This window comes from Eurypyga helias, unplaced genomic scaffold, assembly GCF_000690775.1.
Source record: "Eurypyga helias isolate BGI_N326 unplaced genomic scaffold, ASM69077v1 scaffold23308, whole genome shotgun sequence".
In the NCBI taxonomy this organism is placed as follows: Eukaryota; Metazoa; Chordata; class Aves; order Eurypygiformes; family Eurypygidae; genus Eurypyga; species Eurypyga helias.
In genome coordinates this window covers 45,235-56,790 of record NW_010266572.1, presented here as the reverse complement: position 1 = coordinate 56,790, position 11,556 = coordinate 45,235, and the positions used below count along the sequence as shown (strand labels likewise).

General features: G+C 45.1%; 1 protein-coding gene across 1 annotated transcript in view; it reads right to left on the bottom strand.

The window, feature by feature from the left end:
- Positions 1-6,139: 6,139 nt before the first annotated feature.
- The window catches only part of CHRNA1 (cholinergic receptor, nicotinic, alpha 1 (muscle)), a 9,034-nt gene continuing 3,617 nt past the window's right edge, over positions 6,140-11,556 (bottom strand). The window contains exons 6-9 of the mRNA XM_010157160.1: positions 11,039-11,276; positions 9,726-9,949; positions 8,244-8,483; positions 6,140-6,287 (exon numbers count right to left, since the gene is read on the bottom strand). Coding sequence (XP_010155462.1) covers positions 6,156-6,287; positions 8,244-8,483; positions 9,726-9,949; positions 11,039-11,276 — 834 coding nt within the window. The 3' untranslated portion in view covers positions 6,140-6,155. The remainder of the gene's footprint in view (positions 6,288-8,243; positions 8,484-9,725; positions 9,950-11,038; positions 11,277-11,556) is intronic.

Sequence of the window (11,556 nt, the reverse complement as noted above, 5' to 3'; positions counted from 1 at the left end):
GGTCGGGTCCCCAGGTGATAACCACCCGGACTGTGAATATTGGAGGTATTTCCAGGGGTTCTTCCCATCCAAACCCTCACGGGTTCCCCGTCTCTATCTGTTACCTGCACTGCCAGCCCTGCAACCTCCCCCTCAGCCTGCGTTGCACCCGTGGAACCGGGAAAGCTGCCAGTCCCGCCAGCGCCTCCTCTCACCCCCCTCCCGGTCCTCCCGGTGCTGCCCGCAGAGCTCCCGACACCCTCCATCCTCCCCGCCTGCCTCCCGGGCCTCGATAGCCGCCCGCGGGACGGGGCAGCGGAGCTCAGGGAATGGCGAGGCAGCAGGCAGGGACCCCCGTGGTGGAGTAGAAACGTAATTAAACAGTGGGGAAGAGGCACTTGCTTTTTTCTTTTAAGGTTTGCAGTATGCAGAGGTGCGGGAAGGTCAATTACCCCTCTCTATGCGATGCCCCAAAAGGCATCTGTGCTTCTTACCTCAATTAACTCACGCAGAGATTGCTTTGCCAGACAAGCAATAGATTCTGCTTCCATTTCCCTCCCGGCCTGCCCAAGTTTTCTAGAAACAAAAGTTCTGTTAGTGTTTTTGGGTCCAGCACTGAGGTCTGGAATGGAAAAATGCCCAAATTCTATGTAATGGTGTAGCTTGGGCAGATAGGAACAAGGTTTGACGGGCAAGAGCTGTGTCCTGAGTGACTATGTGAGCCAACACGTTGATCCCACACGTCTCTGTAGGATTTCACATCTTGGCGGTATTTGGATGTTGTTTTTGTTTACTCCATGAATGAACATGGTCCAGCGAGCAGATGCAGAGCACTGTTGTCTGAAATACACAAATGTTAGGGACAGGTGTCCTGAAGAGCTTAAATACCTTCTTGATTCCCTTGTAGCAACATGTCCCAGCAAGGTCAGAAGCTGAGTAACCCGTGTGCTGAGCTAACCTGCCACGATTTACTTTCACGTGTTGACCGGGAGGTGACCAGTTGCTCAAAGACGATGCTCTGCCCTAAGAGCAATGGCATTATTGATTTGCCTTCAGCCTTGCCAGGCTTTTATGTAGGTCATTTCTCTCTTTCGTGTCATTGCATGCTTGGAGTATTACAAGATGGACACAAAAACAGGTTCCATTTTTTCTCTCTACCCTCTTTTGACCCATGCACACAACCTAGATTAGCTTGCAAGCAAAAATTATGGAGCTCACAAATGGAAGAACTGCAGGTACTCTGTGTTTATTGCCTTTACAGACCTAAAGCTCCCTAAAGAAGGTCACAAATCCACATGAGGCTCCTAAGCACAGCATACTGCATTTGGGTCATTGGTTAGCTGAAAAGTCATGTAGAGGCAAACAGCTTCCTCTTGTCTAAGTCCTGGGGAAATACCATGTGATGTGTTTATTCCAGGCTCCATGTGGGATAACTAGCAAGCACTGATACCGATCTGCTCGGCTGTTAGAAGTTGGGAAGACGTGCTGTGATGGGAGATCTGTGCTGGGAGGATGAGAAACGGTGGCAACCCTTGCTAGGAAAGAGTTCACCCTTTATGGGGAATCGACCGAGTGACCCGTCATCACTGTTCTGCAGTAGCCTACAAACCCCTTTGGACTCCTGCCTGCTGGTCAGTCTGGCCTGTTGCACGGTAAAAAGTGAAATTGTTCTGTCCTTGTTGTAGAACACCACCTACAGCCAGCAGAACTCAGCAGGGCTCTTGCAATGAGCGTGGAAATGGTTGCTTGCAGGTTGGCTGTTTTCCACAGCTGTGCCTGTCTCTTATACTGTGTCAGGGACTAAGTACGATCATTTTAGAGAACCTTTTGCAGAGCAGTGTGTGATTGCCCCATCTGCAGTTGGGATTTGATTTCCAGAAAGGGACACCGTACTCCAAAGCTTTGTTAGAAGCCAGCATCTGTGCAACATTCATCTGAGAGAAGCCTGGGAGACTTTGTACCAATTTCACAATTTTTCAGGACGAGAAAGAGGGAGGGAATTTATACCCAGGAGTGTGCCTAGGGACCTGGAGACTGTGCTGGATGTTATCTAGCAGTAGTAAACGTATGACAGTGTGAGGTCTTGTGGCTGGATCTAAGTACAGCAACCTCCTAAGAGTGTTCAAAGTCAAAAGCATTTCTGATGTGCTAAACCATTGGTGACTTTAAAGGCAACATCTCACATGCCGCCATACCAGAAAACAGACATTTCAGGGAGGTAATGGTCTTCCTTTCTCCAACAGCAGCAGCACAGTGTTTCTGCACTTTGCGGGTCCTGTGTTACACATACTCTTGCCTTGCTGTCCCTACCCACTGTGGTCTGCTTCAGCTGTGGAAACAGGAACTGCTGAGTCAGCATGCTGATGAAACCCACAGTGCTTTCAGAGCTCTCTGGGGAGATGGCCACAGCAAGGAGGTTGGCAGTAACTAATAGCCTGGAGAAAAAACGAGTATTTAAATTGTCTTACAATTCCCTGAAACAACAATCTGGTTTCTTAAAATCTCTCAAACTGAAGGAGGCTTCAGGACTTGAGCACTAGTTGCAGGTGAATGATCACACCTGGCACATGCAAGCTCATGACCAAGCGTTTAGAGTTCAGTTAATGTCATTTTTCTGCTTGCCCTGTTGATCGGCTCAGCTATGTTTTACAAGGCTGAGATCCAGCTGGCTGAATGGACAGAATAAGGCCATCAAGTTGAGCTCATCTGCCTGGTGATGATGGAGGGAAGCAGCCTGTTCTGATTACAGACTCATGCAGAGGTGAAATTGCTCGCTTGGAGCTGGTACAAGGTAAGAGACTTTAAAAATTCAAATAACACCCTCAGAAGGGACAGGTCTCCTGAAGACTGAATGTGCCAAAGGGGAAGGAGATTTGGGGGTGACTGCATCTCTGAGAGCAAAATATCCATGGCACTGTAGAAAGTAGCTGAAGGTCAGCTAAAGGAACGGGAAGGAGAAAGTTAATTGCCAGATTGTTTAAAAATTGGAAAGAGAATCAGACGAGTAGATGGAGACGTTCCAGTGAGCTATTCTATTAAGGACATAAATAGCTTGTTACCAACAAGCTCAAAGTGAACAAAAGCAGCTCTAATAGCAAGAGGATGGCAGTTAAAAAAGGGACAAGTTAACTGCTCAGGGTACTATCACTATAAAAATGACACCCTCCCATTCAGAGGCCCCTGCTCTGCCTTCATTTAAATGAGGTCAGCTGACTTCAGCAGCACCATGTTTGCATTTCATTATTTTTACACTTACTAGAGAAATTTAACAATGAGCGCAAGGCCCGTTTCTTGCTTTGCTTATCATGAGAAGCCCAGAGCTGAAATTTGCCTGTTGAAGGCAACGGGGTAGCAGAGATGCACGTGTGGGTCGCATGAGTATTAGCCAGGGCCATCTCCATGGGGCTGCTGGTGCTACGCACGTGGAGGAGAGGAGAGTTTAGTGTTAAGATTGCAGGGAGAGGGGACTGCTGTAGATGAGAAAACGCCAGACAATATGTACTTACACACTGACAGCAAATTATCTTTGACAGTGACTGAGACAGCACATTTACAACCTCCAAGGCTACTGCTTTAGCAGGTGTACAGATGTGCTGACGTGTTAAAAGGAGAGTAGCAGCTGAGAAGAAATAGTCTGCAGGTAGGTAAGGGTACTGTCTTTCAGTGGCTGGATACTGGTAATGGGATGTTGGTGGTATGCAAGAAAAATGCATCACAAAGGTGAGCTAGGAACAGAGAATAAAGACTGGGACAGTCTGAGTGTGCAAAGCAAAGCAAAAAGAACAAGGTGCAGGTGAACTGTCCCCTGAAGTGTGCTTATTGATGCTTGGAGGACCATCTGATTGGAGAGTCAGAGTACAATGCCCGGATTCTGCAACCTAACAAGGGAAGTTGTTAGCATTTATTTTTGCCTGGTGTCACATCTTTTGAGATGCAAGTAGTTCATCAGGATTCGAAGTGGTAGGAAGGCAGAAGATTCACTGTGCCCATAAGATAGATCAAACTATCACAAACAAAAATTTTCAAATCAATAATTTCAAAACTTTTCCTAAGGAAGTGGAAGGAATACACTGCAACATGGTAGCTGGCTGTGGATGAAGAGAGCTGGAGCAGCGAGCAGGCAGGCAGGCATGTGCACACACTGACACACAAATAGGTGGAATTTGGAGGCCAGGACCTTGAGGAAGCTGGGGAAGCTGCACCAAGATACTGTGGATGCTCACTGCGAATCCTGTTACTTGATGTTTATTTTTAATGCTAAGATTCAACCACATGCCGCCCTAAGAGTTTTGTTCTGTCAATTTTAGTGCCAATCACAGCCTCCCAAATAAAGTCCGAAGCACCATTACGCTGCCGCTTAGCTCATCCTGAGCTGGGGAGCTGCGTGACAACCTCCAAAGGCCGAGAACTCACACTGAAGATAAACAGAGCTGCAGCAAGCACTCCATCTGTCAGCAGAGGTTTTGCCCAGCATACATCTTCAGCAATCGTTCACAGGGTTAATGATCATCCAGGGAGGCAAAGATTACCATCATCTAAACCGTAAGAGCTGAGCAGAGCGTTACAAGTGATCGATTGCCCCAGCCAAACTGTTTGCTTTGCTTCGGAGGGCAGCTCACCAAAACACTGCCCAGCGAACACTGAGCAATGACGGCAAGTATTGCACAAGTGCCTGATTTTCCCTACTGAGCGTTTCAAACGCCTGTCCTCTGCAGACACCACACGTTCCTGTAGAGCATTAACACACTACCTATTATTTTATTAAACTCACAGCAAATTATTTACAGCTGTTAGCAAAGTGGTCCTATTGGCTTGGAGAACCAGCTGGGAAAGATGAGTAACTTGTATCAGTTGCCCCACCTCACCTTGTTTATTTTTGAGAAAAACGAGCAGCACTGGGTAGCGTTTCCACGTTGTGTTACTGAAACACACATAGGCTTGTTGCTTACGTTGAGTATTTCCTAAACCTCAAGGGTCTTTGGCCAAAAGCAGCACTACTTTGTTTTAGCCACTAGAGCGAGCTGCTGCTCAACATTTGAATAAAGCTTGGGTAATTGTGTTGCTGGGGTGTCCTGTCATTTTGTCATGCCGAAGTACAACTCCACATTTTCCCTAGGAATGATAATTTGAATTTAATGCTCATGACCTATTTCAGCAGGGCAGGGGGCAGTTTTCAGGGAACAGAGAGAATTGTGTTTAAAGTGTCATATTGAGCACCCCCAAATTTGAAGCTGCCCCCACATTATTCATCACTCAAAAGAGAGTGGAAACAAACCTTCCCAGAGCAGAGTAGGCTGAGTAGAGAGATTATCCTGTGGATACCATCCTTTCCCCTCTGGCCTCAACTTTTCCCTTAGGATGCAATTGCAGAATATCTCTGTTGAGAACTGAAAATCCCAAGCATCAATACATAATGAATGTGGGGCTTCTTATCACGAGTATTAACAGGTAAAAATGAGAGGGCAGTGACTGCAACATAGTCATTGGGATGCCCGATGGTCACAGAGCAGGGTTTGGTGATAAAACATGGAAAAAAAACCCCCATCTATAAGACCTTTCCCATGGGACTTAATAGCGAAAAATACCTGCGGGACCCAACTGGCTGAGGTTGCTCCTCTTTGCTGCATCAAGAGGTTCTACAGGTAGAGACACATATGACAGTTAGTTATTTCAGATCTGTGCATGAAAATCAAGTGCTTAAACATGGAGTTTGAGATACTTCTTCTGGTGCTACAAGCAGAGTCATTTGTGACTCTGCCAAAACAAAAACCACAGAGCAGATATTGAAACCAGCTTGAACACTAAAGTTGGATACAGATTTACAGCTCAGCTAAAGCTTATTACATTGCTATTGGTTTCACTGGAATTGTATCTGTGGGTTACAAAGTCAGACAGTGTTATTAATACATTAGCATTTTTAATAAATGGTAAAATGGATCAAAACCTGGCTGCCAGCCAGCCAGTCTACCAGTAACGCAAGTGTTTCTTTTTGGCAATGAAATGCCACTGAGCAGCAGCTCAGAAGTGCTAAGTATGGAGCCTTACGTTTTATTATCCCTGCTCTTTCCCAGCAGGGACTGATTCCTGCCTGTCAAACTTTCAGAGCCTGGCCAGGTTTTGATGGTTAAGATGCTTTCAGATGCTGACCAGGGTAGCAAATAGTTTCCAGTTGATGTTCATTCTTGCTGATTTAATTCAATAAGGCGACCAGCAAATACAGCTAATGTTCCTATAATACAAACTAGCATAAATATGCCAAGGAGAAGATGATCAACCACCATCGCAACAAACTTCCATTCTTCTGCAGCCTGGGAAAGAAAGAAAGGAGATGGTAAAACCTCTGCAGAGCCATATTTGTTATGGACATTCTTGGAATTTGCTGTCTGGAACAACAGAAAGGCACTTCCTATACTAATTATTACTACTATAATAATAGTTCCACTATTTTATGCAAAAATACTCATTTTCTTCTCAAAAGTAGATTGGTGGTTCAGGAAGCCTAAGCAATCTAGAAATGCAAGTTTCAAGGCTAAACTGTTTAGAAACCCTAGCAATTTGGTAAACAATTTCATTAAAAAGAAATGTTGAAAAGCTTAATTTTCAGGCAAATGGTGGCTTTTGAAAGAGAGTTTAAAGTGTTGAAAGCAAAATGTTTTGTTTGTCTCGACTGGTTTTTGGTTTTCTATTGCTTTTTCTTTCTCATGGGATATCTCAGCGATTTCCATTAATTTAGCTCTAGTCCTTGCTTCTCATGCCTAGTATATGCTCTAAGGTCTGGGAAAACCTCATTAGCTTTTTCAGTTAGTCTTTAGTTAGTCTTCTTCCCAGCTGTGGGACACTGTGAACCACCTGCTCTGTGACTGCCTTTTCACTGGATGCTTTTGGTGAGAACCCAGCACCGTAAGAGCAAGCAGAGAGCGAGGTGACAAGTGCAGCAGTGCTCAGGATTTCCACCCTGTAACTCTGCCTTATGGAGTGACACCTACTGCCACTTTTGCCTCAGTTGCCCCACAAGTAGAAGAGGCTGTTGTAACTTATCTAGAGAACACTGATAATCAATACTGCTTCCAGGTGGCTCGTAAATGAGTGCAATGAAGTGGCAGCCTTCAGAAGCCACAACCTTCAGTTTATTTGGGAAACTTGACTTTTGAAACCACCTGGAAGCGGTATCAACAGATGACACAAGCAGCTGGGCTCCACTTCCGAAGGGAGCGCTTGCCAGTAACCTGAAGACCCTTCCTGGTAAGTCTAGGAGGAAGTGAAGCCCGGAGATGCTGGAGCCACGCCAGCCTTGCCGAGGGCAACGCTTTATCTGCAGAGAGGCATAGGAGTCATAAGGAACATGAGACTACAGCCAGAGCCATTCCACATGCTCCAGGAATTTGGTCATAGGAATGAACACCGTGGTGTAAATTCTGCCTGTGGGAAGGAGGCGCCTCTTTTTCAAGAGCACGGGCCAAACCATTGTCCTAGAGAACTCTCTCCCCATCTCCAGGCTGTCCTGCAGCTTGGCAGGAGAGGTCTAGGATCGTTTAGACAGGTGAAGTACCCATACTGAATTATGCGTGCAAATGCTGTGAGCTGTGATAACTGAAATAAAGAGGGGGTTAATCGCGTTGACTATGCTAGGAGGAGGCAGAGCTAGGTTTTCCTGGGGAACACTGCCATATGTGACTCTACACGCATTTATCCTTCCTTTGGCTTGCAGTGTGGAAAAAGCCAGTAATCAGAGTAGCTCATGATGTGCTTCACTTGCAGGGACTACTTGTAGCATGCGGGAATAAAATAAAACCTTATTGAAATTATCATTTGTAAGTTATATTTAACACTTCTCAGATAAAAACTCTAACCTTTTGGAGCCTGGCTTGCTTCCTGGCTTTTCAAAAGCAACAGGAGATTGCTTTCTGCAGGGGGAAGATGCCCGAATAGGAGACAGGAAGAATGTGTTTTGGAACTTGCTTACAGCTCTTGAAACTGCTTTGCTGCTCACAAACACTCCATCTCTATGGCTTCACATACCACACTTATAAAACCTTAGCACTGCCATTTTTGGTTTTCCCCTATCTTTTATTGACCAGGAGTCAATTGCCATCTGTGACTATGATCTGTCACTCCCTGATGTCTCTGTCAAGGGGAGAAGACTGGCCCCTGCTAAAACTAAAACAGGGTTTGGAGTGTTTTTGTGAGGCATGGAGACTTTGCCCCAGAAAAAGAATGTAGCAATGTGAAAGCAAGAAATGAATCATGTACAAAAAATGCCTTACATTACTAGCTTCTTGGTCCGATTTCATCGTCTCTGCAATGTATTTGATTCCCTCTATAGCATTTTTCACATCTGGGTTTTTGGTAAGCGGGGAGTAGAAATTGACAGGCACAGAACCTGGCTTCCCAGAAATTTCAGAAATATCAATATCTTCTGCAAAAATATTCTTGTCTTGTTTATCCCTGGACGGCCGTTTCATTGTAGAGAAAAACATGATGTTTGGGATTGTGTCAATAAAGATCTGAAAACAAAGAGGGAGAAAAGAGGGTTGCTGGTCGGCGGGGCTGTTACAGATGCAGCTGTGCGCTGAACAAAGGCAAGCCTCTCCAGTCCCAAATCGCTTCTTGCGCTGGATCAGCTACAGATTCCCTCTCGGAGTATGTCACAGCCTGCGCCTTAGTCACACTGGAGCTTTTGTCAGCCTTATGTCCTGGGCAGATTTTCGATTTTCTGGAAACCATTTCCCCCTGCCATATAGCCAACATCTACACACAAAGCAGGGTGCTACATCCCGGAGCAGACCCCCATCTAATTTGGACAATATGGCTTATGAATCTGGCTTGAGGAATGGACTACAAAGGATCTCTTTTGGCTGCTTACGTTTGGCTGTGCTATTACAAATGTTTGTTCTACATGCACGTAAGGTTTATGGTCATTTCCTTTGGAATAACAGATGCTTGCTGCTGGAGCAATTTTAAGGGCATGAAGGGATGCCTGTTGAAATCTCTCTTCTGCAGGGATTGTTCATGCTGCAGAGTGAATCTGATGTAAGCAGCAGTCTTAAAAGTTTAATTAGAAAGAAATATGCAGAACAATCTCCTATTCATGTCATGGTTTAATATGAGCTCAGGAAGGCTTTAAAAAGGCAGGAATAACTGAATGGATCCCTTTTGGTACTGTCTCCCTGGCAAAGAACTTGTAATGACAGACATCCAATTTTTTCTACATCTTGTGGTTACCATTTAGACTGGTGTACAAGGATCTCCTTGCTTCCCAAGGACTGCAGAGTAATTGTGTTTATTGGAAAAGTACAGAAAAGACTTTTGCTTAAAACCTGTTTCAAAGTGGGATGCTGAACGCAAGTGTCCCCCATGGCCTTTGTGCTCTGCACTGGCACAGGTTGGCAAACTTGGCCACTGGTAGGCAGCAGTGTTTTCCAATCAGATGGAGAATTAGACCAGGAAATGTAATTTGAGTCCAGATGGCCCATTTTCTTTTCCCTGTACCTTTGGCTGCCCGTGTTTTGCCTCATCTGTTCCCTGCAAGACTACCCCAGTGGACAATTTTGTTACTTAAAGGAGCACCGTAGCAGTCTTGCTGACTTTATGCAGAGCTAAGTAGTAAACACTGGCTCTCGTGCCTAGAGAGAGTTTACGTGATGCATTTACTTCCCCAATTCTTGTTGACTTTTATTAGAAAAATTGCCAATAAACTATGGAATGCTCAGCGGAAACGAGGAAACGTGCAAAGCCATATAGCTCACCTTCCTGACCCAGTGCGGCATGGTGTGAGTGCTTGGGGAGCGGTGGTGGGTGTTGATGACGATGACAGTGATGATGATTGAAGCAATGACAAACACCATTGTAAACAGCATGTATTTGCCTATCAGAGGCACTGCACTGGAGGTGGAAGGGATCAGCTCCACGATGACCAGAAGGAACACAGTCAAAGACAGCAGAACGGAGATGCTGAGAGTCATTTTCTCACCTGCCACGCAAAAAAAAAAACCATAATATCATTGCTGTTCCTACCATTTAGTACAGAGAGTGTTGGTTTGAGAAGATAGGATGTGGACGATGGCTATTCACTTGTACGTGTGTGCACATCTGGAGTGCTATCACCTCTCCCAGCACCCAAAGCAGTAACTAGGCTGACTGAACCTGAGAGCCTAACAGCATCCACTCCAACATTAAGGTGGGAATTGCCAGGTATGACTGGGCTGAGATACGGAAAGCTTACTTGCCAGGAGCACTTCATGGGCTGTGCATTTCGAATGATGAAATATTTGCACCTGATTAATGCTTGCTTCACAGCCTCTGGGGAGTTTGCCTGCCTTACTCTCTGGCAGGCTGATGCTGGCATGAGTAGGCAGACAAAAATCACACCTGACACCAGAGGTCAGCTGCTATTTGAGACCTTCCAGTATGTAAGATGTCAAAACCGAACCACAAAACATGATTCACACATCTTCTTTCTATCCAATTCAGCTCTCCATAGATCTTCTTTTTCAGTGGAAAACTTAAATATTTCACAGAAAGGGCTTAATGAAATTAAGTGGGATGAAAAGCTGACACAAGGTAAAGTGAGTGAAGCAGAGGAAATGGTTGCAGAGAGCAAGAGCTGCTCAGCAGTGACAAAGGAAGCCAGAAGAGGCCAGAATTGTGCTTTGTGTCACACAAGGTAATTTCTGTTAACAGATAACAAGCTCTCTGCTCTAACACCGTGACAAAGGGCGTCACTCACCCCTTGTATGCTCACTTACTCAGTGGTGTACTAGCAGGCTAACTACCTACCTACAGCAAAACACAAAAATCAACTAGCTAACCTTTTGTTTTGCAGAAATTACCTGGAGAGTTAAGCAGCAACTTATGTGGGAAATCAGCCCATTTTATTTATATCAATAGTTTCATTTGTCAGCATTTACCCTTTATTTGCAGAATGTTTAGAGCCATTATTTTGAGCTGAAATGTCCAGTTTTGGTAAGTGCTGCTCTTCAAGTTAGCTGGTGATTTCAGATAGTCAGAAACGTGTTAGAAGAACAATTTCTATGGCAGTAGAATGGATAAATTCTCCTACCTGAATCTGTGGGTAGGTAAAAAACAAACCCAGTGAGAAAGGAGAAGAGCAGGCAGGGAATGATGACATTCACGATGAAGTAGAGGGGCAGGCGCTGCATGAGGAAGTGGTAGGTGATGTCCAGGTAGGGAGTGTCAGGGCAGCAAGCGTAGTAAACCCAGTGCTTCCAGCCACGGTAGTCCTTCATCACCCACTCCCCACTCTCCATGAAGTTACTCAGATCTGGACGATCGCTCTCCTGACAGAAAAAAACCCCAACCCCCCACCCAAAATTCTTATTAGATGTTCTGAACAAAACCAAAACTCGTGAGTCGCTGACAAACAGGATTCCCATAACTTGGGCACTTCATGAATTTTTGTGACCAAACCACTCTTTTCTATGTTATTTTGCTTTAGATTATCATCCTCTACACTGCCTTCCACTAAATATTTTGCAGAAACTGTCAGGGATAGCTGACTAAAGAGAAAGACTGATGAAATAGCTACAGATAGGAGATATACTTGAGAGGAGAGGGAAA